The following is a 27,786-nucleotide window of genomic DNA, read 5'->3' on the forward strand; positions in this document are numbered from 1 at the left end:
TAAAGCCTTCCGAATGCCACATTTAAGTTGTTGTGGATGTACTTACAGTTTTTGATAATGATGCAATCCTTTGCCCCACATTTGTATTTGTTTTTTTAGAACTTGCCCCAATTATTATAGATTAAGATTTATATAAAAGACGAGCTCACTCTTATGTGTTAGTCAGTCAGAACAGTTACCTCAAAATGTTCCGAAACGTAATCTTCATCGTTGTTGCCTCTGTGTTGGCTGCACATGTAAGAAATAAAATATTATTTAAAATTATATTTAATGTCTGTTTCTTTCAGCTTAGTGATGCAAATGCGTTGAAAATTAAATCCAAAGCCACAAAAATTGTTCCAACTTCTTTGTACGATGATGCTCTGGGCAAACTTGCCGAACTAAAACAAATTGTCAACGCTGCAATCCAGACAGGAGATAAAGAACTAGATGACGGCAAGAAAGAGAGCGCAAACTACGCTGAGCAACAATCAGATAAGGCACAGGTCGAAATTCATGATGAAGCCACTAAGATCGACGGTTATGTGCAAGATATGGCAAATTTGGTCGAGAGCGTTGGTCAAGATCCGAGTCGATGTCTCGGAATCTATCAACCGAACATCGAGCAAATATTGAATAATGCAACTGATAGTTTGACAACCTGTATTGGTACTGTTAATTCAGAGGTAGCTCAAGTTTATAACGATGGTAGGAATGATATAAATTCTACTTACGACAAAGTAGCCCAGGACGAAGATCAGCTTGTCCAATGTAAAAGCACAGGAAGTGTCATATGTGTTTCCCCGGTAGTCCGACAGATTGATGCAGACAAAATAGAACTACGAGAAACAATTGAAACAGTGGTGCACAAAACCACCGCACTTATTGAAACTGTAACAAATAAAGTTGATGGTTGTACAAGTTCCAGCGTCACTAAATTCGAAACTGAGGGAAATAACGCTCTTAGTGCAGCTCAAGATTGTTTTAATAAAATGTAATATGACGGATGTACAGGATCCTATGCTATGTAGTTTTAAACCATATAAGTAAATAAAAAAATTTGAAAATATTTATGTTTTTCAATCTAGTCTTGAAACCGTAAGTGCAAAATAATACCTTTTTGTTATTCTTAATATTGATAATCACCTTAAAAATTTATTTACACATCTTGCAAAGTAATGATAAAAACGAAAATTTATTTAGAATTTCGAATATTGGCTGTTATGTCGGCTGAGTCTTATCGTTTGACGAAATGGCAAAGCGAAGAAGAATTTTTAATTAATTATTTATTGTTTCTTCGTCTTAGGCTAATTTCGTCTAGCGAGAAATTTCTCTTCAATATTGAAAGTGCTTATTTTTAAAATTAATTAAAAAAAGTCTTGTTAATTCTCATCTCTTAGCCAAACTTTTTGTCACGTAAATGATAATAGTTTGGGATTTATGTCTACGGTATAAAAGTGTGGTTACATTAGGTACATGATTTGTCATATGATTTTTTGTTGTTTATTGTTACTTAATTGCCAACAGAAAAATCAAAATAGGCAATTTACAAAGTAATTTATACCTAAAGCTAATGAGACGTAGTTAATAAAAAATAATCTAATTTGAACAATGCAGATTGTACCTTAAAACAAACAGAAATAATAAAACTCAATAAATATGATTAAAGGATACGATTTTTCTAAAGAGATTCAAATTACAATTAAATATATCGATAGATGAAGGTAGCTCATTAATTAGTCTTGCAATTCTCTCTAATGATTAGTTCTTTGAAGATCAATAGAAAATAAATCATTACCCCTAGTACCATAATTAGGAACTCGAAAGTTAAAAAAAAAATTAAAATTGGACAATCAAATTGATTATGCAAAATTTTATAAACGTAAATTAACATAAATTTATTCCTACGAAATTCAAGTGTTTCCAATCGTAGCAAATGAAAGCGATCCTCATAAAATATTTATTTTTGTCTATTTTAAGTTTAAATAAAATGAAATTAATCAACTTTCTTTGTATCTTATCAATTAGTTCAACCCCATTTCTGTAATATGGATTCCAAATGACACAGCCGTATGTATTCAAGAATAGACCTAACGAATGAAATAATTTGATGATTACCATTACATTATTGAAATGTTTATCCTGTCTTTATAAATCCAGTTAATCTATACGCTATTTTTATAATACCATCTATATGAAAATTATATCCAAAATAATGCCTAGGTCCGAAATGATTGCAACTCTTTGAAGACTGATGTTACCAATATAATACTGATATTCAAGGGGATTATCCATGCGAAAGATATAATTTTACACTTATTTATATTTAATGACATGTCGTTATCCTTACACCAATTATTTAATGAATCAATGTCTTTTTGAAAATTATTAATATCATTATTGTTCGTTATTTCTAAAAACAGTTTTAAATCATCTGCAAATAATAAACATTTTGAATATTTGAAACAATATCATTTATAAATAAGAGGAATAAGATTGGACCAAAGTGACTCTCTTGGGGAACACAGGATGTTACTTGGATTTCTTTTGACTTAGATAAATTGTATGGAAAGTCCTATGATTTCAAGGTATCATACCGTTAACAGATTTTCGGTTTAAACTCCTATGATTTCTCGCAGATAATTTATCGTTAAGTGAAAATGAACGAGTGAACTGAAATTATCAAATTTTAGAAAACCTAACTTAAAAATTTAAGGAAGCAAAGCACATTGGGCTCTGGAATGCTTTGGAGGTTTTACTTGTTCCAGTATCAGTATCAGGTCGGTGTGTTATAGTTATAGTCGCTCGAAATTCAAACAAAACAATACACAAAATCTCTTCAAAATAGAGGCCGTCCTATTCTTGACATCAGCTATGATTTGCTTATGACTGCTTTTGTGACTTACGTAATGTCAGAGGTAATATGCGAAATCATACAGTGTAAATATGAAAAAAGCTAGTGTACGAGAACTCATATGAGAAATCATATGACAAATCATGTAGTGTAAACACACTTGTAGAATGAACAATGCAAGATCCAAGTCGTTTTCCGTCTCAAGAATTCTCATAACAGGTTATAATATTAACGACATGATTTAAACTTGATGATGTAATTTCATTATTTACAAAATTAGGGTGACAGTACTGACACTGCTTTTAGTTTAATTTAGCGATATACATTGCTCCAATTTCTTTGTACGACTAAAGCAAATTGTCAGCGATGCAATTCAAACAGCAGACAAAGAACTAGACGACGCTAGAAAAGGCAGTACGGAGTATGCTGAGGAAGAATCAGATAAGGCACAAGTCGAAATTCAAGATGAAGCCACTAAAATCGATGGTTATGTACAAGATATGGTAAATTTGGTGGAGAGTGTTGGTCAAGATCCGGCTCCCTGCCTGGATTATTATCAACCGTGGATTAAGAAAATTTTGAACAATGTACTTAATGGTTTGGCATCTTGTATTACTGGTGTTAACACAGAGTTGGGTCAGTAGTGCACAAAACCACCTCACTTATTAAAACTATGACAAAAAAAGTAGATGGTTGTACGAGTTCCAGCATTATAAATTTCGAAAGTGACAGAGATGTAGCACTTGGTGAGCTTCAAGCTTGTTTCAGTAATATGTAATATGGCAAATGTACGTATTTGATATGTAGTTTTATTGAAGTTTCAAACTTTCGTATTAGTTAATAATAAATTTTGAAAATATTTCTATTTTTGAATCTATAAGTTTTCTGATTAAAGAAACTCATTATACACGATAAGAAGTTTATTTTTTCTGGAGTTTTAAAACCTCATATAAATAGTTCTCTGTTGCCTTTTTGCAGTTTTCTAACTCTGATATCTATCATACTTTTTCCATGGCTGGAGTTAATTCATTGAGATTCTGAATAGAAATAGAGGTGACTAAAGCCGATAAAAATTCCATCAATAGAGTTGGAGTTGATAATGAAACAAATCCAATGTGTTTAGGACATATGTTAATTTAAAGAAAAATTTTACAAACATGCCTGGGATTATATCCCTGAGAGAGAAGGAATTGACCTCGCCCCAAGAAATTATTGACAGCTTTGTATAATTATTTAGTTCTGTTTTCGTTAATGATAGTGACTGTGATAATATAAACCTAAGTGATAATGTTTGTGATAATTTAAAAATAGGTGGTACCATCTGTGACATGCTTACCCTACATAAATGACGATAAATTCAAAGCAGCAAAAAATGTCACAGTGGGTTCTAACAACATATTCCATCAGTTTTAGTGAAAGATTGTATTGTTTTCCATAATAAGTGAAACGTATCAAAAGTTATTCCAAATCACAAATCACATTCTAGAAAAATGTAAATCTAATATAATCTCTAACTTCGCTAAATTGTATTGAATCAATACTGTCCAACAATTTCGTATATTCACATATCTAGTTCATTAAGTCTTAGTCAGTATGGTTTTGTTCAACATAAATCAACCGCTACTAGTATATGGGATTTCGTTTAGTACATCTCCAATGGTTTGAATCCAAAGTACGGGTGGATATGATGCTGATCTTTCCAAGATATTGTTAATTATCACATTTTACTGCATAAATTACGATCTTTTGTTGTGATAATTTGGATCAGTTGTTTTCTTCCATTTTATCTGATCGAGCACAGTTTGTCGAGCTAGGGATTATTGTTCTGAGATGTACGCTACTCCTAGTGCAGTTACGCAGGGGCCAATCTTGGACCAACTTTATTCTTGCTATATCTTAATGATGTTCAACTGCCCAATAATGCTGGTAGTAAGTACATTTTTTCTAGATGTCTAGTTGTAGCTCTTCAAGAGTAAATTATATTTGTTATTAGATGAGTAGATCATCTTACATTTTTCTTCCATTATGGATGAATTTATAATGTTATCCTCGTAAACCTTGGTCTGTTGGGTATAATAGACATCATTCTTCTTCAAAATTTCCATTTTCAAAATTGGAATAAAATTTATTGAAAAAATTATTTTCTTGTCGAGTCTTCAGTGTAAGGCAAAGTCCTTGTCATGATGTCAATATGGAATTTGTGTGATCAATCTACGATTCAATTCGATTGGCATGTCAGGTATTATGATCACAAACTATATTGATGATATCGATATCATACAAATAATTTTATTTTGTACACAGATACAGAAACTCGGAGAACATGTCAAAGGCAGAACTTAAAGAAAAATACAAAATGGGAAATGGTGTTATAAAAACTACAAAAAATTTCAGATAGATATCCAAACAGTACTACTCTAATAAAAACATTCAAAATGCACTCACAATCACCATCTAACTTTTTTGAAATTTAATCTCCCTATTCTTTCGTAACAAATTTTTTGTCTAACATTTTTTAAGTCGTGTATCTCAAGTCTTACGATTGCGTCATTTCAGTTGTCCCGAAGTGTAGTTTTTGATAGTAATGCAATTCTGTAATCTAGATTTTTATTCCCTTATCTAGAATAACTATTGTTCTGATTTTTATTTTTTTAAATTAAAAATTTTAAGATTAAGCTTTATATAAAAGACGAACTTACTCTAACTGTGTCATAGACAGCATTTAGCCCAAAATGTTCCGAAGCGTTATTTACATCGTCGTTGCCTCTGTGTTGGCTACACAAGTAAGAAATAAATTATAAGTTAAACTTGAAACAAATGCTTATTTCTTTTAGTTTAGCGACGCAAATGTAGTCAAAATTAAACCCAGAGCGGCTTCCATTGCCCCATTCTCTTTGTACGACGATGCTCTAGTGAAACTTGGCGAACTAAAACAAACTGTCAAAGCTGCAATTCTGGCAGGACATACACAGCTAGACGACGCGAGGCAAGCCAGTATAAACTATGGCGATGATGAATCAGAGAAGGCAAAGGTTCAAATTCAAAGCGAAGCCACTAAGATCGATGGTTATGTTCAAGATATGGTAAATTTGGTGCTGAGTGTTGGTCAAAGTCCGGGTCCATGCCTTAGACTTTATCAACCACAAATCGACCAAATTTTGTACGATGCACTTAGTGGTTTGCAATCTTGTGTTGTTGGTGTTAACCAACAGGTGAATCAAGTTTATAATGATGGTATAAGAGACATAGATGCTACAAATAGCAAAGTTGCCGAGGACGAAGCTCAGCTTCAGGCATGTAGTAGCACAGGAAGTATATTATGTGTTTCCCCTGTAGTTCGACAGATTGATGCACATAAAATAGAACTACCACAAATAATTGACTCTGCAGTGCACAATACGATCCCGCTTATTGAAACAACGACAAATCAAGTTGATGGTTGTACAAGCACTAGTATCTCCCAGTTTGTAACTGACGGGAATATAGCTCTTACTGTACTTCAGCAATGTTTGGATAGTCTATAAATATGGCAATTGTTGTACATACTAGCGATGTAGTTTTAGATTTTTAAGCGTTTCTGTTACTATATAATAAATTTTATAAAGTATTTTTGTTTTGGTATCTATAAATTTTGCGAATATGAATATTGGTCACACTTTTCTGGAGATTTGCAACAAGAAGGTAATTAATGTTAATTATGAATTTTAAGTTGCAATTTGTTTAGAGTTTAAAAAAACTGTGTGGATGTTACTTATTTGTCTCAATCTTCATTTATCCTTGGCTTTAGGCTAGCATCAGTCTTAGATCCAATTCGATTGTTGGCCCAAGTATTGTCACCAAAAATTATATTGATAATATGATATAAATCACTCGATTTATATGGAAATATACAAATAGAGATAGTATAGTCTAGATTTTTGTTACCAGTTGAAATTCAACTCCACTCTCTTACTACTTATCAAAAGTATGTTCTCCTCGTTCGCCTCCATTGTTCGATACAATCTTCATTTCCATTCCTCTTAAAACTGTTATCTATAGAATGAAAAAATCGATTTTCAACCAGAATATAGTCTCTCTTGATCAAATATGTCGGTGAAAATAGTTTCTCTGTTGCTCTTTGGCTTTTTCCTAACTCTGGTACGTACCAAACATATTTCCTGGAATATACGTAATAATTACAAATTTTAGAACAACTTCACAGAAGCCAAAATCATTCGAACCGAACATCACTTAGCTCCTAGTGATTTGTTAGACGATGCTCAAGCCCTGCTCGATGATCTCAGCGACCTCGTCGAAGGCAACATTTTAGTAGCACATGATCAACTAAACAACTTGCGTTATGAAGTAGTTGCTGAGAGTATCAATGTACGCCTACAAGCCGAAATAGACATCGAGCAGGAACATCAAGTACTAGATTTAGAATTAACTAACTTGAAAGAGCTAGCTTTCGCCGCAGAAGCAGACATCTCGTCGTGCCTGGAAGGAAACGAAGACAAACTAGCTGCTCTTCCCGACAGTTACACAAGTAGTATGAGTGAATGCATCACTACTCTGCAACAAGGAAGTGACACAACACTCAACGATACTCGATATCAAGTGGACGTTGTTTACAGCAGTGTTCGCAGTTTGAGTTTTGCTTTGGATCAATGTAGACGAGACGAAGAGTGCATTTCTGGTGTGATCGATCAGATTAAAGCTGCTACTGAAGATTTGCCTCTGCAGATTCAGGTGTATGTGGACGGTGCAGAAGATGAAATGGACATTGTAAAAGTTAAGATACAAAACTGCGCTGATACGAACCTTGCGAATTTTGTGCTTGAGGGAAGTCAGATTATGGATGAAATCACTGACTGTGTAAATGATATTATTTAGTAAATTTGGTTATCTAAAATAAATAAAGTTATTTGAATACAATTGGTATTTTATCAGATATATTGTATCTAAGTTTATCGAGTTTTAAAACTAGATCTTGAACGTGACATTTTAAACAATTAATATGTTATTAACGCAATCGGTAATTTTAGTAACAATTGCACCGCCTTCTGTAGTAATATGTGCTAATTTAGAATCCATACACTCTTGTATCAATACTTTCAACTCGTTGAAAAGTTCATTAACTTGTTCGACTTCGAGTCCAATTTTTTGTGGTATTTTTATCATCGCTAGCTCAATTTCTGTAATGAGCGAAGACATACACAAAAAATCTCCTGCACATAAGTCAACCTGAAAGTCAAACATGTTCACTTCACTCATAAGTGTGTCTATTTTGTAATTAGCTTCTTTTTGAATAATTGACATTTCTCTATCTGCGAATGTCAGACACTCCCACAATATATTAACGACGTCTTCATATAAGTCGGTCAAAAGGGGTTCATTGTTTTCTAAGCAGACATCAATGTTTTGGTTAGCTGCATGGGCTAAATCTTTAAGAGTAGTGATTTGATTATTAAACGTCTGGAACAGTTCTCTAGCTGCACTTGTGGCGCTTAACATTGCATAATTTCGAAAACTGAACAATTGTCTCATCATGTTGTCAACTGAACTTATTGCTGCAGAAATTGAGCCTCTAACGGTTGATCTAAGGTTTTCTAGTTTTTCTCTGATTTCATCTTCCAGGTCGTAAAGCTGTCTTTGAGGATTTGTAACCTTAGCAGTCTAGAATAGAAAAAAATATTTTAGCTGTTCAAAAAAAATTCAGACCACTTACTACAATAGTTACGAAAACTAAAAATAAGACACGCATTGCGTACACACTGGGTTCGGTAAAGGGTAGATTTTGTCTATAGAAGTATGTAATAATAATAAACTTTATCGGTGCTATTATCTTCTACTGGTGTCAATAAAGTGAAACGGATAAACAGCTTATACTGGCTGAGAACAAGCACTTTGTTCAGCAAATCGCGTCAAGATGGCTTCCCAACTACGTCCATAGACGACAGTACATAGCGCCATTTTTCTTTTGACAATAGTCAAAACTTCCCAACCGAAAAATTGTTGTATCCACGAAATTTTCGGTTATCTTTTATTGTAAAGTGGTGATATGATAGTGATCACAGTCTTTTGTTATGTAAATAACTGAAGTCATCATTTTGAGACGTTGTATGTTCGACCAAACAACAACACATACGTATTTTGGATGCTATTAGAACAAGTATGTCTTAAGTTTATCAGATTGATAATAAATTTTACATGCCAAACTAGATATATTTTTAAGACGATAGTATATTGTTAACACAACGGGTTATTTCACTTGCAACTGCACCGGCTTCCAAACTATATTGTGCAACTTTGGGGTCCATACAAGGTTTTATCTGCACTTTCAACTCGTCGCTTAATATTACTGCTTGGTCCACTTCTACTCCTATTTTTTGGGGTATGCTCAACATAGATGTTTCAATATCTGTAGTCACAGATGCCTGACACAAAAGATCGTTTGCGCATATATCAAGCTGAAATTCTAACTTGTGAACTTCATTCATTAACGTGTCAACTCTATAATTCGTGTCCTTTTCAATAATGGCCATTTCACTGTCTGCAACAATGACACATTCATTCAGTTGTGTAGATGCGTCATTTGCTAGTTTGTTTAGAAGGGGTTCATTGGTTGACAAACATACGTCAATGTTTTTACCGGCGTATTGTGCAGACATTTTAAGGTTGTTAATACGATTTCTGAAAGTTTGAGATTGTTGTCCTAGTGCTGACGCTGATGAGTAGATCATACTGGTACGATAGCTGGTGAAATCTTTAACTAAATTGGTGATAAATGCCACAGAAATTGTGCCTTGAACTGTTGACTTAAGATCTTCTAATTTTTCTGTTATTTCTGCTTCAACATCATATTTGTTAGCCTAGAATTTATATATTTAATTTTAATGAAGTCGCGATGGTTTATGTAAAGTAAAAATAACTTCTTACCGTGGTAAAAGTTACGCTTGATATGATAAATAAAAACAGTAGCTTCATGATGGAAATGAGGACTTAATTCAACAAAATGTTTGAATCAAAAGTTAGCAATAAATTTGAAAGTTTTTATCTCCAGGTGTAGTATCATAAAGTAATAACAATAAAACATATGTGACGCGAGTATTTAATGTTATTTATTAGTTTGTTTAAGATAGTAATTTTGCGAAAAGCGGGTGTTACCGGTATAAAATATTGCCATCTTAATTAAAGTATTTGTACTATTGGTTTTTAATATTACAATAAAGAAAATAATAACATTTTGATGATCTACTGCATTCTGGGATAAGGGGACAATGCAATTTGTGTTTCAGATAATTTTGATTTATGTTTACAATGTCTTATTTATTATCTATAACAAGCTTAGTACACGGAATTTTGTAATAAATTTAAACACTTTTTTATTTTTTTATGAATGATAATACAACAATACAAAATAAATCAAGAATATTTTAAGACATTATGTTATCAATGCAGTCTGATATGTCAGACACAACTATACCACCTTCCGTGACAAACTGTGCAACTTTAGCATCTGTGCACTCTTTTATCAGCACTTTCAAATCTTCTGCAAGATCTCCAGCTTCTTGTACGATAAGTCCAATTTTCTGAGGTATATTAACCAACGCTAACTCAATAGCTTCAACTAGTGGTGACATACACAGAAAATCTCCCGCACACAAATCAAGCTGAAAATCAAATACATTTACTTCATTCATTAATATGTCAATTCTGTATCTGGAATCATTTTGAATGATCGTGACTTCGAGGTTTGCGAAGGCTAAACATTCCATCAATGTGTCGATAATCTCTTGAGGCAACTGATCTAAGAGAGGTTCATTGATTTGCAAGCAGATGTCAACATTGTAACCAGCTGATTGCGCTAAGTCTTTAAGTGTAGTAACCTGCGTGGTAAAAGCCTGATATTCTTGTTGAATTGCTATCTCCGCAGCACTCATAGCGTCATTTCGAAAATAGTATACGTCTCTGACTATAGTATCAATGGAATTAAATGATGCAAAAATTGCTCCTCTAACAGTCGATCGCAGATTTTCAAGCTGTTCTCTGATTTGGTCTTCTAAATCGTACGGGTCTATTGCTTGTTTCGGATTTGCGTGGGCCTAAAATTTGAAAACTGTAGTTATAAACTTCTTACTACTAAAGTTTTACCAAAGTGGCTAGCACAGTAGCCACAAAAAACAAAAATCGTAGGTACATCGTCAAAATTCAAGTTTTAGTGTGCTTGTGACGAATAACACTCGATTCAAAAATTTGTAGATTTATTGGTTTTATTATCACTTAGTTGAGAGTAATCAGTTAGTGACTAAAATCCTACAACTACTGTTGTTATCTTTTTATTAAGGATGAGATGGGGCTTACATGTAATTGACGTTTGCGTTGCCCAATATAGAAAATTTGGCAAGTCATTTTGACCTTTTCTAAACAGAGGATGCGATTAAAATTAGGAGTATTAATTAAGTTACAATATACTAAAATAAATGTTATTGTATTACTACTAAATATACGCGGGGGCAACATTACAGTATTCTCAAATTTTCAAAAAAATAAGGTGAATCGTTCTTGATTTGATCAATACAATTATATAAACAATAAGATTCACAGTTTAAGATAGAAAAACAAGCGCGTGGAAGCTTCAGGTTTAGTGTCTGCGGTAGTTTCCTTATTACTACGGGTGCCACTTATGCTAGTATAAGAGGTGCTCATACAATTTGGATAAATATAAAATTTAACAACAATCGGTTCGGTAGTTTCGGAGATTATCTATTTAATAAACATTGACGCAGATGACAGACAGACATACGGAAACGGGTCACAAATTTTTCGTACTTTTGGGGTCAAGAAACGGCGAGAGAACATGGAAGTAGCTCGATGGACTCGTTTGCAATACTTCCATAGAATACGCTCGGGAGATAAAAAATTATGTTTTTAATATATTAATGGCGCTTTCCTGGGTGATTTGTTTTTAATAAATTTAATATAAAAGACACATTTAATTACACTTCTAATTAAGAACAGTACAAATATTAATTTTTGCCTAAATAAAGTTGGTGTATTTCTTCGCTTTGCAAAAACGATTGTAATTATCAAATAATTTCCAGTTAATTCTAGAATATACTAACTTAAAGTTAACTCTAGAATATACATATTCGATAAGGAAAAAATGTTTATTGAAGTATTTCTTCAAAAGATATATCTTATCGAAAATCGAACATTGTTTCCATCACGTTACTTAAAAATTTTAATAAATTTTAGTGCTTACAAATAGATGTTCATTTTGATATCTAGTGTAAAAATAAACATCAAGTAAAACAATCTGTGGAGTTATTAATTAGTTAAAATTGTGTGGTCTCTTACATTGTTGGCCAAATTTTGAAAAATTTTAAATTTGTCATGAAATGTTGCTTTATTTTTTTTGTCACTCAGATTACGTTATCACACAACTTAAGTTAACCAGTTAATATGTTAACCAATAAGCAAATGAACTTCATCTTTACTTCGTATTACTTTCATGTTTTCTCGACGTTTCATGACCTCTACAGCATGGAAAAATAGATCTTTCGTTTCCGTCCTGATAAATTATTCCATATAATAAACTATGTAAAACAAATAAAGCAACTGACCATGTATAAATCCCTGTGGATTGCAATACAGATTGTAAAAATTTTAGGTCAAATAATGTTAACGCTGACATCATGAACTTAAGTACATACAAGTTGTAAAACTGTCTTGTATAATTTATCTATAAGACAACTTATGGCTTATGACGTCCGTGAAAGTAACCAATAAAAGCTGTAACGATGTGCTTAATAATTTAAACAACGTGTAATAACTCAACTTGCAAAAATGTGCCAATCATTGCTTGTGACGTAATCAAAATGGAGGTCTTTTATTGTGTCGCATAATAAAATGGCGAGACATGCAAATTGACACCACATTAATGGAATTTGCTCACTTCTTTTTTCTAACATACTTAGTTTTTCTTTTTTTTGTCTAGATAATATTAGAGTTTACCTGTAAGCGCTATTAATTTTCTCCCTTGTAGACTGAAAAATCAACGTCTTTAGAGAATGTCGTATAACTTGAGGGATGACTAACTACTCTTCAGCGTACGTGACATCGCATGAGTAGACGTAACTTACTTGAGAACAAAGTTTTTTTAATTTAAATAGCAATCTCTAAATCTTTATATTTTGAGATAAAACTGGAATTTTGATTATTTAGTTTATGGAGTAAGGCTACAGGATGTTTAATTATTTATCAGTAATTCGTCAATAATCCGAAAAAGATCACTTTTATTGGTGTTGTCTATTTTGTTTATGGAAAAGATTTCATAAATATTTTCAAAAGCTGTTTATGTGATCAGATCCACTTTGTACAATGTTAACTACAGTGGTGGAATTAAAATTACAGTTATTTATACTTTGAAACAACTTGAAACTTTGTTCAGTTTAATAAATTTGCTGGCGTAATCTGAATGTAATTTGTAGTTAGTTATTTTTTACAATTCTAATCAAGTCTTGTTTGTTATCCTGTAAAAATAACACTCAATACGACTTCCGAATTAATGTAAAACCTCTTCTACTTCACTTGTAGAAAGCAAATTGGCTAATTTTATGTTCATCAATGGATGAACTCGATAAATTAGCATTTCTGTGAAATCATTCAGAGTTCTCTACTTGCAAAAGCAAGACGGTCTAACAAGCTATGGAAAATATCTTGAGACTATTAGCTTAATAGGTTCGCTGAATTGTAAGGACTCGTCAATATTCGAGTTATCTACTTGGCGAAATTTTTCTGTCGTTACTTTTTTATTATGATTACCAAATTACTTTTGTTGCGATCTGTACAGTTTTTAATTCATCGTATTGAAAATAACGTCGATTTGAATTTAGTTTTACCGGGAGAACAAAAGAAAAATTGTTTGACTATGGTGGAGTTAAGTTAAACTTTGTAGAACAAAACAAACTTGTGGGTAATAAATTTTATTTAAAGAGAGTTATTACCGAAAGTTTAAAATTCTTGATAATAGTGTAAAGTATCACCGCTGTGTATGCTTTAGTCACAACGATCGTAATAAGTCTCCGTTTCGAAATTATCAAATAAATTTTGAAGAATTCGTTCCAAATATGGATTTTTTCCCATATTCATTTTTTCTGCGTCGGCGAGAATTTCATCTTTCAAATCTTCGAGTACTTTCCGTGTATACTCGAAGCTTCCAAAACTCTCCAGTATATTTACAAAGACTTTTTTACTTTCTATATCCAGTGGTCTTCTTTTTAACATATCTAAGATGCAAAATTAAGAAAATAAAAGGTGAGGAAATATTTTTTATGAAGGATACCTAGAAGGCGATGGTCATCTGGATAACTTTGAATGCCATGAATTATGGGGTAGTTGCATTTTCCTTCGTCTAGATCGTCACAGAAGGCACGAAGAGCGGCGTACTAAAAAAATATTATAGGTATACACTTATACGGTTGAGAGTTACAGTCTAAAATTATTTTCCAATATCATCAAGGAAACACCGTATATATTTTTGCAAATTTTTAATTATGACCTGTTTTTAAATAAAAACGTTTTCAGTAAGGGATCTAAAAGTGTATAAATATATAGGGTTTTAGGTTTACAAGCGAGTGTTTTCCAACAAATCGTAGACTATTGTTGATTTACCTTAGGATTGTGCAAATTTAGGTAGTCATCATATATTTGAAGAAACTGACCCATTTTATCGCAAAAATCTGTACTAAAGTTAATTTCCACGTTCTTAGCAAACAGTTTTAGCAACCGGACTGACCATATGAGGGGACTGGTAGATTCTAAAACGGGAAATTAACCATACACTAATAATTAATGATATTAGTAATTATTTTCGGGAAATTATAGATTATACTTTATACAATTACTAGTACTACTTTGCTTACATTGTCGAAGTGTTTGCCCAACCAGAAATATTTTGAACTTACTTTTGTACATCATTACTCTGTAATCCTCAAATGTAGGACATTTTCCGGTGTTTATAAAATATAATTCCATTGACTGTCCAGTGAAAAAATCAATACCAAACTTAATGAAATCATCAAGAGCGATTTCCTAAATAAACACGTTCTCAAACAAGACAAACAAAAATACAAGTTCAGTTTTATCAGGACGAATAGCAACAATACCTTACTGTGGTCTGTCTGACAGAGTATATTTTGAAATAAGGACGTCCCCTTGTATATTGTACCTTGCACAGTTAATGGAATCCCATAAACCAAATGAGCTGAAGGAATTCCTTTACGAAGTATCGTTTTGTCTATCATATCGTCTTGTCTGTGGAAACACCAACGGAAAAATGATAATGGATTTATAAATAAATTCTAAGCTTACGCAACAAAAATATTGTGGAACTCATTTCCAATTTCGATATATTTTTTTCGTATGTCTTTGGGACACTTAACCCAATAATTAAAAACTCCCACGCATTGTTTCGCAATGTTGTGATTTTCTGATCCAGCTTGGAGAGTGTGTAAAATAGGTTGTACTAAAATCTAGCTAAAAATGACAAAGAGGACTTAATTTTTGTGGGTAGATTACCTCTTCATCCCTGACGTGCATATCGGCTTTACTTTTCGCTGTCATCTTCAATGAGTACTGAGTACCTAGACATACTTTGCAACATTTATTTATATGTTCGTGCTGACCGTCAAAACTTGAAAATACCCGGATGAGTTATACCATCATAAATTGTGCAAATGTAACACCATAAAAGTGGTACGTAATTGTTTTTATAGCGACGGTTGCCTGGTTTTTGTACTTGGTTGGTCACAAAACTTGAAATTGTGCCAATGGCCATAACATTTTAATGGCCATGTTTGCATGTTTACGGTTGGAGTTATTATAAATCACTTGAACATAAAAAATGTCCTGCGAAGTTCAGTATTATTGCAGACGCAAATTGGTCATATTTTGAAAAAATGTTGCAGACGAATTGCTAGAGGACCAAAAACGATTTCTAGTTGAAAATAAACCACCTCGATATATTTTCTCGTGACGATAAAAGTAGAATCTTCTTGCTTTCCTTTTTTTAAAAAAATCGGTAAGACTGGAGTGTTATGGCTATAGTACGACGCCTATGGGTTTTCTCGAGGGCTTTCTAGTATCACGGCGACGATGGGTGACTCATCGTCGGGGACGGCGGCCGGGCGGCGTTCGCTAAAGAAAAGCCTGGAGGCGCAAGTCGCGATGGGTACTCCAGAAAAACCTCGATTGTGGAATATCTAGAAAGGAAGTAGGGGTTTAAATAGAGGCCACCTTCGGCAACGATTCATTTAGTAAAAGATCCATTCAAATTGCGTCAGAATTATTTTGTACATAATGTTGTGTCGTGTAAATGTGTTGTTGCGTTTTATCCACGCCGATTTTTAATCACCGATCATAGTAACAGTATTATGTTGTAATATATAACTGTTAAATAGTTTTTGTTTGTAGGGTACCATTCACCATTTCCAAATAAATTGTATTTTTATCCTTATTGGTCATTTCCTAGAGTTAAAAGGTACAAGATTTGATGATTGGACACATTTAAATCAAGTCATAAATAGACCTAGCAAATCTTAGCCATAATAAGTTGTGGATTAATGTTTAAATACTTAGATACATCTAAATGAATTCTTAAATACTGATATTAAAAATAGCTTCATTAGAATTACTGAAATATTTTGATATTAACTAAGAAACAATAGTAAGGTAAATAGAAGAAGGACAGACCAAGAACAAAATGGATATGAATAAGGAGATGAATAAAATAAGTAACCAGCGAACAAAGCGAACCTGACCTGACCTGACCTGACCTGACCTGACCTGACCTGACCTGACCTGACCTGACCTGACCTGACCTGACCTGACCTGACCTGACCTGACCTGACCTGACCTGACCTGACCTGACCTGATCTGACCTGACCTGACCTGACCTGACCTGACCTGACCTGACCTGACCTGACCTGACCTGACTTGACTTGACCTTTTAATAATGAGACTTTTGAATTATACATTTGTGACAAAATAGATGATATCAAATGTAGAAAAAGTAAATAATGATTTCGCTTCCATATTTTGTACGTTGATCAGCACAGTACTCTTAAAAAACGATGTATATAAATTATAAAATTTAATTAAAATCATAATAAAGACGGAAATATAAAATAATAGTAATATATGGAACAGTTGGTGATAATTTTAATTTTTTTAAGCACATAGAATATTAATACAAAAAATCATCCGGGCACCATTTTTCTGAACCTATATCTCTTTCGTATTTAAACGTTGGTAAATAATTTTCGACAGTTATTTTCTATTTGAAAAACAATTCCCTAGATCCTTGTGTTTTTGAAAATATGTGAATAAGATCAGCTTGGGATTTTAATTATCTGCATTTGTGGAGCAAGTTCACGTTATGTTTAATTACCGGAAATTCGACAATAATTCCAAACAGATTACTTTTATCGTAGTCGTTTGTTTTATTTATTTTACCTTCACACTACAAATTTCATACATTTTTTTCGAAAATTATTTGTATGATTAAATCTAACTTTATCTCTTTGTTTATTATAGCACCAATCATCAGAAATGAGATTAAGATTAAAACATTAATAATTTGAGAAAATCTGAAATGTCCTTCAGTATTAGTTTATCATGGAATATTATGAGCAATGTTTATATTGATAAATAGGTCAATTTGATAATTGAAATGATTAGGTATGAGTTCTTCATCTGTAAAGGATGACAATCTAATGACCTAGCAATAATATCTTGAAATAACTGGTTTTGAACAGGTTAACTAACGGGACTTTTCGATAGTCGAATCAAGTATGTTCATTATGAATATTACTTACTTCTGATTCTTCTGTTTTCCCAAAAGCAGAAATGTAGTATTTTATAGAAAACAAAACGAGAGGCAGTCTATGGTTTTTGATACCTGTGGAATGGATTTGTATTTTTATGTACTGGACATTTAGGTAGAAAAATATTTTACAAATACTTAATTTTGACATCAGTAACAGTAAAATCTTAGGAAAGTATGTTATTAATGCAATTCGTTATTTCAGATACAATTATACCACCTTCAACGCTAAATTGTGCAAATTTTGCATCCGTACATTCTTTTATCAAAAGTTTCAGCTTGACAAAGTTCTTTGGCTTATTGTATTTCAACACCAATATCTTGAAGTATCCTTACAATAGCATATGCAATTGCTGTAATTAGTGGAGATATACAAAGTAAATCTCCTGCACATAATTCAAGCTGAAAATCAATTGAATGCACTTCGTTCATACATGTATATTTCGTATATTTTGTATATATTTCGCATCGTTCATAATGATTGCAACTTCTGTGTTCGTAAGAGACATGCAATCTGCCAAACTAGTCATAATGGTTTGAGGTAATTGATCCAGAAGAGATTGGTTGGTTTCTAGACACATATCAACGTTATGACCTGCTATTTGTGCCAAATCTTTAAGAGTAGTTATTTCTGAGCTAAAGATATCATATTCCTGTTGGACTGCAGTTTGTGTTGAGATCAGCAGACCATTTATAGAATTAAGTCCTGCGAAAATTGTTCCTTGGACAGTAGAATTGAGAACTGCTAGTTGCTCTCTTACTTCATCTACCATATCGTAGGGAATTGCATGTTTATGGATAATTTTGCTACACTAAAATGGAAAAGATTGACATTCAATGCATTTTTTTATACTTCTTACCCCAGAAGTAGATAGCAGGGTGGTGAGAAAAAAACAAAGTAGTGTAACCATGCTCTAAATAAATACGTTTAAACTTTACAAACAAACAGTGTCAGTAATTCGGGTAATAAATTTTGTTCAAAAAGTAATACAATCTAAGGATTAAAATTTTTGATAATAGTGTGAATTGATGGAAACTACAAAGTCAAGGTACTCCTGTAATGTGAGACGAGTTGAAACCGCTGTGCTGTGATGCCAACGAGTTTTAATTATTACCAATTAGTCTAGTTTAATTTTTACGAGGTTGAGGAGTTTTCCCAATAAGAAATACTTTCACATGTTCGAAACGTTGTTGGTAAGTATTGTAGGATTATTTTTATAATAGTTTATAAATTTTGATGAAATTGCAAAAGTATTTATGGGACAATTTATCTTATATTAAGCCTGTTAATTCTGAACAAACATTAGGAAACATAAAATGGAAAATTCTAAAATCCGTTGCATGACTTGTGTGACAATAACGCCACCTTGGATACTCGGTTTTTTCCGTTTCATATGTTGTACTGCATCAACAACGCAAACCATGCGTAATATGTATATAATTTTTTGAAATTTTATTGAAACAGTTTGAACCGAACTTTAAATGGAAATAGAAACTATGAACTACTAAGACGTAAGCTAAATAAAGTTGTCAGCTATACAGCTATATTCTACATTTTATCTAAATGACAACTCCTGTTTAAAATAAATCTCTCTGCATATTGTATAAGTCCCCCAATATTTTATTATATGTTTAGACGTAATCCTACTACTGTTCAGTTTTTATCAGTTCCAAACAACTAATAATAATTAACCAGGCCAGACGTTGCTATAAAAAGAATCATCCTGGTGTAACATAGACATTGCCAAAATGGCCAAGCAATCTTTGATTATATTTTGTATACTCTTTCTTGTAAGTAGATTAATATTGTTAGAACTTAGATATAATTGGTGTTATTACACAACTAGGTTATAAACGCCAGCGATCCTGAACCACGTGATCTAGTAGAGGAAGCTTACCAACAACTATTTGAACTACAGAACATCGCTTATGGTGAAATCTTTGTAGGGCGAGACAGACTACAACACCTCCAACGAGAATTTGGTGACGATGCTCAAAAAGTAGCTCAAAAAGCAAACCTAGACATAGAGCAAGAGCACGAAACCATTAATATCCAGTTAACCACGATCAAAGATTTGGCACTTTCGGCCGGGAAAGACATTTCTTCCTGTACTAACAATCGTGAGGATCTTCTTAACAGTCTACCTGCTAACTATAATGAACAAATAAGTTCATGTATGGCCGGAGTTGCTCAACTTGCAGCTACAGCTGTAACTGATTCGCGTTATTTTATTGATATTCTTATAAATAAAGTACATCAATTTGGATACCAACTTGATCTATGTTACGAAAATTTTGAGTGCATTTCGCCTCTTCTGACACAGATTTTACTAGAAAGAGTAAGAATTCCACAAGTCGTGAGAGAAGAGGTGCAGAATTGCGAGACTATTATAAGTGAATTGGAGTTGTCTGTACAGAATTGTGCAGATGAAAGTGTTGCTGAGTATACGGTTGAGGCCAGTGGTATTCTTGCAGAGATAACGGATTGTGTCGACGAAATTATTGGTTAAAATTGCTGACAAAAAATAATTTGTGTTGTAGTTACTTAGATAACTAAATTTGCAATTGTATAGCTTAACCTTTGGCGTTATCTAAAACCATACATAATGTAACAGGAAATTACCTGATAATTAATAAACCTATACTGAATTACTTCAATAACTTCCAGTAAGCTTATTATTATCAAAAGATTTACGATGAGCTACTTAACATAGATATGGCCTTGCACTTAGTTCCAGTTAATTCCAAACATATATAAGTAATCCAAATCTTAAAACTAGCAATTGAATTGTGCGACCATGGCCTCAAAAGCTACTTTTTTGTTGTTCGTCTTCCTAGCTGTAAGTATTCTTTAATATATGCTATTCTATAACTATTACTTATATGTTTTATTAGTTTGCAAGTGCTAAAATCTGGACGCCTCGCGATTTGGCCGACCAAGTAAGAGAAGAACTAGAAGCTCTAGAGGCCCTCGTTCATGGTGAAATCCTTGCTGCTCACAACGATCTTAGCGACGCACTCAGCAACTTTCTAACAAATTCTGGAAATGTTGCTAATGAAGCAACCATCTCAATACAACAAGAAAAACAAACTATTGATACTACATTGCAATCAATCAAGGATTTGGCACATGTAGTAAATGTAGATATTTCACCGTGTACGAACATTCGTGAACAATCTTTGAACAGACTACCTGAACGTTTGACTCGGGAAATGAATTCATGTATCACTGATGTCAATACACGAGCGTCTTCAACTGCCAGCGATGGAAGATACCTTGTGGATGTCATTATCAACAAAGTACACAATTTGGAATTCCAACTTCGTCAATGCGGAGACGATTTGTTGTGCATTGCTCCTTTGCTTACGGAAATAGAGCTTGATAAGGTTCGATTGACAAATTGTGTTAAAACGGAAGTTCAAGCTGTCGAAGGTCTTTTGACAACGTTGAGGCTTTCTGTACAAACTTGCTCGGACTCGAAAGTGGCTCAATATATAACAGAAGCATTTGGAATTCTGGGGGATATTCAGGCCTGTGCAGATAGGCTTATTGGTTAAAATAAATTATTGTATTGTTAACACACTGTATAGGTATTTATTTTTTGCCCTAAAAATAAAGTTACGGGCAATTATAACCTACATTTATGTTGATTTGAGAGTTTTTATTCTAACTATGTTCACGGCGTGTTAGGAAACAGGAGATTCGAACAGAATAAATAAAAAAATTACCCAAGAAACTTTTGTATACAGGTGACCATAAGTATTTATAATAATAATAATAATAATGCCATTGTGTAAAGTCAAAGCTGTGATTTTACAGATCAAATATTATCTTGCTGCATATAATGATTTCTCAGATTTAAAACATGATCTAACATATGAAAACTATGCTGTTTTGGAAGAAAGCGTCGAAATTAAATAAGGAAAAGAATATGTCAAAATGAATCGAAATACTGTTGAAGACTTGCCTGTACCAAACATTTGAATAAGGTTGTCTTTGGCATATTAATGCAAATGCATTAAAAAAAGTTAGTTATACAGGGTTTCTATAAATGATTATAGGCTCGAAGTAGGTCATGGAAGCGTGCCGACTCTCACTTTGTGTGGATTTCAGTAAATGCCCAACAACTCACGACAAATACACACGCACCTGTATAACTGGTTGCCTAAATTAATCATATCTTATTAGTTACCCTCTAATTTCGATTCTTAGGAAGTAAGTTTTTGAAAATTTGTTAGCCATAGTTTCGACAAAACTAATGCAATTGTTCCGAAATACATGCTTTACTAATAATCTTAGAACTAAGTTACTTTGTCCAAAATGGGCACGCATTATTTGCAAAAATTCGGACATTGGGTTGTGAAGGCAAACAAATCTGAGAGCCCGTGGAAGTAAAGTCACTAGATCTACTATTACTTTTAGAAAGTACGGCAAACTGCCTGTGGTCGGAATTCGACAGAGAGGAACCTAACCTATGTGTTAAACAAAGATAGCGCGAGGCTAGTAATTTTCGCTATCTGTCAACGAAAGTTTGATGTGTTTACGATTTGAGGTTACGACAGACTGTACTAGAATTATTGAGTTAACGGACCGGAAAGAACATTATTCCAGTCACAAAGTAACTCCAGCCCTATTCAACGAGAAAGTGTCACCGGTAACCAGCAAACAGTCGTGGAAGACGTGTTACCACCAAGGCAATTGACGGCCAAATGACAGTAACAGGATCGCCATACTGGAAGCAAAAAATACCTGCTGTCGAAAAGACGGAGCATAACAAGGACACAGATATATTTCTATTTCATAAAAGTTACTAATTGCCACACATTTCAAGATCGAGTCACATTACGTGGAAGTGGTGGAAAACATGAAGGTAAATATTTTTAGACGCAAACAATAAAAAAAATGTTCAATGAGCGGACTTCTAGTCACTGTTATTAGAGAAATTTTTGTCGGTCGAGATAAATCAGAACATCGGTAAAAAAAGTTTTGGAAATATCTAGGAAGTGGTTCAAAACCAATCAATTCATATTATCTGCTGGATATATTTGTAAACAAAATATATCACGCTGAACACCAGTTTGAATTAGTGGACTGTGTCGAAGATACTATTGCCAAAACGCAGATTAAAAATTTGATAAGAGAAAAACATAAATAAATTGATGGGATGTGTATAGTTAGTGTCAATATGGACTTAGCTTTAAAATTATCTAAAACTATATATTGTGTGACATGACAGTTAATAAATGGACACTTCAATTGTTCCCACCACCTAAGTACTTCAGTAACCTTCAACAAGCGTATTTTTATCAAAATAGTGGCGACATAGCCTCTTAGCGTAGATACGATTTTTCACTTGAGTTCCAAATATATATAAGGCAACCCATTCGGAAAACTAGTAAATTTTGTACGACCATGGCTCTAAAAGCTACCTTCTTGTTATGTGCTTTCTTGGCTGTAAGTATTTTTTTACTATATTATATCAATACTATTTATTCTGTTTCTTAGTTCGGAAGTGCTGCAATCAGGCAGCCTCGCGATCTAGCTGACCAGGCGAGAGAGGAACTTGAGGCTCTAGAGAGCATCGTTCAGGGAAGAATCTTTGCTGCTCACGACGATCTCAACAACATACTCACCGACTTTAGAACAAATTCTGCAAATGTTGCTACCGAAGGAACCATTTCAATACAACAAGAATCACAAACTGTAGACCAGCAGTTGCAAGCAATCAAGGATTTGGCACATGTAGCAAATGTTGATATTTCAGCATGTACGAACATTCGTGAACACACTTTGAACAGACTGCCTGATCGTTTGGTTAGGAAGTTGAACGTATGTGTTACTGGAATCGATATACAAGCGGCTTCGCTTGTTGGCGATGGAAGATACCTTGTGGACATCGTTTATAACAAAGTTCGCAATTTGGAATTCCAGCTAAATCGGTGCAGAGACGATCTGTTGTGCATTGCTCCGTTGCTTACGGAAATAGAACTTGACAAAGTTCGATTGCCACAAAATGTTGACACTGAAGTTCTAGCTACCAGTAGTCTATTGACAACTTTGAGGCTTTCTGTTGAATCTTGTTCAAGTTCGCACGTGGCTCAATATGTAACAGAAGCTTTTGGGATTCTTGGAGACATTCAGGCCTGCGCTGATAGGCTTATTGGAAATTAATTATAAATAAATACATTTTTGTTTTATTTTATTAAATATTTATTTTTTTGTTGCAAAGTCAAGTAATTTGCAATTATACGACATGTTTATTGATGTATGTAGTTTTATTTCCGCTGTATTTTCAAAGCTGCATTTAAAGTAGAGTTTTTGTCTGAGTCAACAGAATATCAAAACAAGACCTCTTGCTGCAGCTCCAAATTCCGAATGTAAAAAAAATGGTGTTAGTTGTTTGTTTCTTTATCTCTGTTGCAACTAATACATTTACTTACAGAACATCACTTGCAAAAAATTATTTTATAGGTCAAGATAGAGTCGAACAACTACAGAGAAAATTTGGTACTAATGCCTAGAAAGTGGCTGAAAAAGCAAAAGCAGATTTACAACTAACGCCCGAAACACATAATATTCAGTTAAACAGTTTTTGGGTTCATAAAGACGTTTCTTATTATGATTTAGCCACTAATTATAATAATGAACAATGAGATCGATGTGTTACCAAAAGTATTCAATCTGCTATGAGTGGTTTACATTATCTTTTCGATTTATATATTTGTAAACAAAATATATCATTTTAAGTACCAAATTTGAAGTACCGACGACAAGATTTGCCGAAACGCAAATTGAAAATTTGAAGTGAATTAATAGGATGTGTATAACTAGTGACAATAAGGACTTGACCTTAAAGTTATCGAAAGCTATATATAGTATAAAGTGACAGTTAAGACATGTTCACTCCAATTGTTGGCACCATCTAAGCACCTTTTATCAAAATAGTTGCGACGAGTCCTCTTAGCGTAGATATGATTTTTCACTTGAATTCCAAACATAGGTATATAAGGAATCCCATTTCGAAAAGTAGTAAGTTAATTCTTACAATGGCGCTAAAAGTTACTTTCTTGTTGTGTGTCGTCTTAGAGCTTATTTGAAATCAGAAGTACACCGAGTGGGAGGGATGAATGTGCAAAGCGCGAAGATGGGCCAAGAGTATGGACGAGTCAGTGGCGGACCATTAGTGTTGTTGCTGCGGTTTGCACGTTGCACGCGTTAGCACCAGAACGTACAAAACAGGTCCAAAAAGTAAAGCAAGTTCGTTCTGGACGCCGGTGATTCTGTGAAAGTAGTGCTCATGCGCACTGAATAGTGTTTCAAATACTGGTATCTGCGCTTTTTTATTGCTGTGTACTTCTGATTTCAAATAAACTATACTTGTAAGTATTCTAAAGTATGTTAAATATATGGAACTAACTTTCTTTTATTAGTTTGCAAGTGCTGAAATTAGGCATCCTCGCGATTTAGCCGATCAGGTGAGAGAGGAACTAGACGCTCTAGAGAGCATCGTACTGTTCACGACGATCTTAACAACGCACTGACCGACTTTAGAACAAATTCTGCAAATCTAACTAACGATGGAACCATTTCAATACAACAAGAAGCACAAATTGTAGATGCACAATTCCAAACAATCAAAGATTTGGCACATTTGGCAAATGTTGATATTTTACCATGTACGAACGAACATTCGTGAACAAACTTTAAATAGATTGCCTGACCGTTTGATTAAGGAAATGAATACAGGGTGCCGCATCCAAGTCTGGATATAGGGAATTAACATGGGAATTGGTTTTTATTTTATGATATCTCCTCAGATCACTTTAAAGCTATTATTGAGTGATGCATTTATGGAGGTCGAAGAGGGCTATCGGCCAGTATTTTTTTCAAATCGTTGTATCGCGCTCATTCACTGTAAAAAGGTTTTAAAAATCGTATTTTGAAATTCGTGCCCGATCCGATTTGTCACGAAATGTTCCGTCGCACCGTCGAAGTTCGGCGATCGCGTCTTTGGAATATCCATGCAAAATTCAAATGTCAAAGTGAAATTAGAAATTATTCTCAGAAATCAACGAACAACTCAAACTGAATTATTTTATCCAGTGTGATGATTATTGCAGGACAAATTAAGCGGAATAAATGAACAAATTGATCCATTCATTCGTCATAGTGCGCGACCCCGTCAAACGAGCCATCTCGAACTACACTCAGACCGTATCCAAAAAGCCCGAGATGAAGACTTCGAGCAGCTGGTCTTCCTCAAAACCCCATCGGCAGGATTGTAACATGTCCTGGGAGCCCTCAAGCTAGGAATGTACTCGCGCTGCCTCACTCAGTAATCACTGAACGACTCAAATTGAATTATTTTATCCAATATGTCGATTATATTATTGTAGGTCAGTTTAAACGGAATAAATGCACAAGCTGCACAGAATATTTTATTAGGTTATGTTGCTGGTGCTGGTCGAGTCTTTATTACTAAAATCTCATTAAAATGCCATGTTCTACTGCGATTAGATGAAAAAGCGAGGGCCCGCTTTTCTTATTGTGTGATGATAAGATTTACCATCAAAACAGCTGGCGCTTTCGAAGAGAACCTTTTAATGAACCATTTAGATAACTGCAAATAATAAATCTTAACAATTGTTGATGAATGAAGTAATGAAATATTGTACGAATCTGGAGAAGTATTGCACTATTTTCAAGAATTGCTCAAAAAGACTGCAGCTGTACAGTAAGTAAGCCGATCTTCAAAACTTCTACGCGTGTTGATCAGCATTTGCGTTGCAATCTGAAGACAATATTTGTTGGACTGTTTGTTTCAGCGCGTCTCTGGTTGTATAGCTGGTATTGTTTGAATACAGATGATCGTGAAGACATCTCAAAAGAAAAAATTCCCAGGGATTTAGATCCCGCGAATGCACAGACCAATGGGGCGGTGCAAACTTTCCATTCCAACATTGCGGGAAAATACTGGTTCAAATAAACAACATTTATGCGAGCTATATGGCTGGAGATTTGGTCCTGGATGTAAAAGACTTGCTGCAGATGCCGCACCCTTCGAGTCCCAGGAAGTATTTGCTGAGCTAGCATATTGTCCTACTTCTGAGCATTCAATCTAGATTCGATTAAAAGAGGTGCAATGACATGATGTCCTACAAGCCCCAGTCAGACACTGACAGTTGCACGCCATTAATAACGATAGTCATGGACCACGTGAGGGTTGTGTTATGCTCAAATTTGATCGTTCTGACGATTATAACTTCCGTTAAGACCAAATGAACATTCGTCAGTAAAACAAATGTTCCTCAAAAACTCTCCATCAGCCTGGATTCTCTTAAGCATTCCTTCGTAAAACTCCCTACGTGAGAAGTAGTCCTCAGGCTTCAATTTTTTGTCATGATGCTTTTTGAAACTGTTCTATCCCATCTCTTTAAGATTATTTTTATTTTTGTTGTTGTTAACACAATAAACAAATAAAACAGTAACACAAAAGTTTCTGAATCCCAAAACACATTCGTAATAGAGAAAAATACTTTAAAATGTTGATGAGTCAATATTCTACATTTCTCTCTCAAAAATTTCTTGTAACGAACATGCTTCCAGGTGGCAAAAAGTCCAGCCCTGCTTAACGAATGTAAACCCAATTGAGTTCCAATTTTTAGTGATTCGAAAAAAAAGTGCGAAATTTTCCCAAATTACCTACTAATTAAATTAATCGTTGAAGAACAAGCAGGCCCTCGCTTTTTCATCTAATCGCAGTAGAACATAGCATAACCTAATCAAATATTTTGTACAGAAATCAACGAACAACTCAAACTGAATTATTTTATCCAGTGTGATGATTATTGTAGGTCAGTTTAAACGGAATAAATGCACTATTCCGTTTAAACTGACCTACAATAATCATCACACTGGATAAAATAATTCAGTTTGACTGAAACTCAAACTGAATTATTTTATCCAGTGTGATGATTATTGTAGGTCAGTTTAAACGGAATAAATGCACTATTCCGTTTAAACTGACCTACAATAATCATCACACTGGATAAAATAATTCAGTTTGAGTTGTTCGTTGATTTCGGC

At 33.8% G+C, this 27,786-nt stretch overlaps 8 protein-coding genes across 11 annotated transcripts in view; 5 read left to right on the forward strand and 3 right to left on the reverse strand.

Annotated features, from left to right (window-relative positions):
• LOC135127023 (uncharacterized protein) overlaps positions 1 to 27,786 on the forward strand; it is a 331,051-nt gene that overhangs the window by 69,391 nt on the left and 233,874 nt on the right. The gene's annotated exons all lie outside the window — the stretch shown is intronic.
• On the forward strand, positions 169 to 1,048 carry LOC135126518 (uncharacterized). The gene is made up of 2 exons (XM_064052541.1): positions 169 to 236; positions 288 to 1,048. Exons 1-2 carry the CDS (start codon positions 186 to 188, stop codon positions 975 to 977), a joined length of 741 nt encoding a protein of 246 aa, XP_063908611.1. The 5' UTR covers positions 169 to 185; the 3' UTR covers positions 978 to 1,048.
• Positions 6,862 to 7,737, forward strand: LOC135126519 (uncharacterized). The gene is made up of 2 exons (XM_064052542.1): positions 6,862 to 6,970; positions 7,022 to 7,737. Exons 1-2 carry the CDS (start codon positions 6,920 to 6,922, stop codon positions 7,703 to 7,705), a joined length of 735 nt encoding a protein of 244 aa, XP_063908612.1. The 5' UTR covers positions 6,862 to 6,919; the 3' UTR covers positions 7,706 to 7,737.
• Positions 7,748 to 9,853, reverse strand: LOC135126520 (uncharacterized). Of its 2 annotated transcripts, XM_064052543.1 has the most exons (3): positions 9,752 to 9,853; positions 8,541 to 9,684; positions 7,748 to 8,488 (listed from the first exon to the last, which is right to left on the reverse strand). In XM_064052543.1, the coding sequence occupies exons 2-3, from the start codon at positions 8,574 to 8,576 to the stop codon at positions 7,817 to 7,819; spliced, it is 708 nt and encodes a 235-aa protein (XP_063908613.1). In that variant the 5' UTR covers positions 8,577 to 9,684; positions 9,752 to 9,853; the 3' UTR covers positions 7,748 to 7,816. The 2 variants fall into 2 exon arrangements, with proteins under 2 accessions (XP_063908613.1, XP_063908614.1); XM_064052544.1 differs by lacking the exon at positions 7,748 to 8,488 and having other exon boundaries at positions 8,918 to 9,684; positions 9,752 to 9,852.
• On the reverse strand, positions 10,173 to 11,119 carry LOC135126521 (uncharacterized). The gene is made up of 2 exons (XM_064052545.1): positions 10,967 to 11,119; positions 10,173 to 10,917 (listed from the first exon to the last, which is right to left on the reverse strand). Exons 1-2 carry the CDS (start codon positions 11,012 to 11,014, stop codon positions 10,249 to 10,251), a joined length of 717 nt encoding a protein of 238 aa, XP_063908615.1. The 5' UTR covers positions 11,015 to 11,119; the 3' UTR covers positions 10,173 to 10,248.
• LOC135126522 (terpene synthase-like) lies at positions 13,856 to 15,590 on the reverse strand. Its single transcript, XM_064052546.1, has 7 exons — positions 15,395 to 15,590; positions 15,188 to 15,348; positions 14,983 to 15,130; positions 14,782 to 14,908; positions 14,489 to 14,634; positions 14,160 to 14,262; positions 13,856 to 14,103 (listed from the first exon to the last, which is right to left on the reverse strand). The coding sequence occupies exons 1-7, from the start codon at positions 15,437 to 15,439 to the stop codon at positions 13,874 to 13,876; spliced, it is 960 nt and encodes a 319-aa protein (XP_063908616.1). The 5' UTR covers positions 15,440 to 15,590; the 3' UTR covers positions 13,856 to 13,873.
• Positions 19,354 to 21,350, forward strand: LOC135126523 (uncharacterized). 2 transcript variants are annotated; one of them, XR_010280056.1, is made up of 3 exons: positions 19,354 to 19,490; positions 19,547 to 20,539; positions 20,595 to 21,350. XR_010280056.1 is itself a non-coding variant. In XM_064052547.1 (2 exons), exons 1-2 carry the CDS (start codon positions 20,498 to 20,500, stop codon positions 21,255 to 21,257), a joined length of 705 nt encoding a protein of 234 aa, XP_063908617.1. In that variant the 5' UTR covers positions 20,432 to 20,497; the 3' UTR covers positions 21,258 to 21,350. The 2 variants fall into 2 exon arrangements, 1 of the variants encoding a protein (XP_063908617.1); XM_064052547.1 differs by lacking the exon at positions 19,354 to 19,490 and having other exon boundaries at positions 20,432 to 20,539.
• Positions 23,085 to 23,964, forward strand: LOC135126525 (uncharacterized). The gene is made up of 2 exons (XM_064052548.1): positions 23,085 to 23,154; positions 23,206 to 23,964. The coding sequence occupies exons 1-2, from the start codon at positions 23,113 to 23,115 to the stop codon at positions 23,869 to 23,871; spliced, it is 708 nt and encodes a 235-aa protein (XP_063908618.1). The 5' UTR covers positions 23,085 to 23,112; the 3' UTR covers positions 23,872 to 23,964.

Source organism: Zophobas morio, unplaced genomic scaffold (genome assembly GCF_036711695.1).
Source record: "Zophobas morio isolate AGI-343-1 ecotype UQ-CSIRO unplaced genomic scaffold, CSIRO_AGI_Zmor_V1 ptg000011l, whole genome shotgun sequence".
Lineage (NCBI taxonomy): Eukaryota > Metazoa > Arthropoda > Insecta > Coleoptera > Tenebrionidae > Zophobas > Zophobas morio.

What these genes read in the sequence shown, in the direction of transcription:
- LOC135126520 (XM_064052543.1), bottom strand. Translation starts at nt 8,576, where the DNA reads ATGCGTGTCTTATTTTTAGTTTTCGTAACTATTGTA. An exon ending in TAGTTTTCGTAACTATTGTA is followed by an intron (nt 8,489 to 8,540) that starts GTAAGTGGTCTG and finishes TTTCTATTCTAG; the next exon opens with ACTGCTAAGGTTACAAATCC.
- LOC135126521 (XM_064052545.1), bottom strand. Translation starts at nt 11,014, where the DNA reads ATGTACCTACGATTTTTGTTTTTTGTGGCTACTGTGCTAGCCACTTTG. An exon ending in CTACTGTGCTAGCCACTTTG is followed by an intron (nt 10,918 to 10,966) that starts GTAAAACTTTAG and finishes TTCAAATTTTAG; the next exon opens with GCCCACGCAAATCCGAAACA.
- LOC135126522 (XM_064052546.1), bottom strand. Translation starts at nt 15,439, where the DNA reads ATGACAGCGAAAAGTAAAGCCGATATGCACGTCAGGGATGAAGAG. An exon ending in TTCCACAATATTTTTGTTGC is followed by an intron (nt 15,131 to 15,187) that starts GTAAGCTTAGAA and finishes GTGTTTCCACAG; the next exon opens with ACAAGACGATATGATAGACA. An exon ending in AGATGACCATCGCCTTCTAG is followed by an intron (nt 14,104 to 14,159) that starts GTATCCTTCATA and finishes TTTGCATCTTAG; the next exon opens with ATATGTTAAAAAGAAGACCA.
- LOC135126523 (XM_064052547.1), top strand. Translation starts at nt 20,498, where the DNA reads ATGGCCTCAAAAGCTACTTTTTTGTTGTTCGTCTTCCTAGCT. An exon ending in TGTTGTTCGTCTTCCTAGCT is followed by an intron (nt 20,540 to 20,594) that starts GTAAGTATTCTT and finishes ATGTTTTATTAG; the next exon opens with TTTGCAAGTGCTAAAATCTG.
- LOC135126525 (XM_064052548.1), top strand. Translation starts at nt 23,113, where the DNA reads ATGGCTCTAAAAGCTACCTTCTTGTTATGTGCTTTCTTGGCT. An exon ending in TGTTATGTGCTTTCTTGGCT is followed by an intron (nt 23,155 to 23,205) that starts GTAAGTATTTTT and finishes TCTGTTTCTTAG; the next exon opens with TTCGGAAGTGCTGCAATCAG.
- LOC135126518 (XM_064052541.1), top strand. Translation starts at nt 186, where the DNA reads ATGTTCCGAAACGTAATCTTCATCGTTGTTGCCTCTGTGTTGGCTGCA. An exon ending in CCTCTGTGTTGGCTGCACAT is followed by an intron (nt 237 to 287) that starts GTAAGAAATAAA and finishes TGTTTCTTTCAG; the next exon opens with CTTAGTGATGCAAATGCGTT.
- LOC135126519 (XM_064052542.1), top strand. Translation starts at nt 6,920, where the DNA reads ATGTCGGTGAAAATAGTTTCTCTGTTGCTCTTTGGCTTTTTCCTAACT. An exon ending in TTGGCTTTTTCCTAACTCTG is followed by an intron (nt 6,971 to 7,021) that starts GTACGTACCAAA and finishes TACAAATTTTAG; the next exon opens with AACAACTTCACAGAAGCCAA.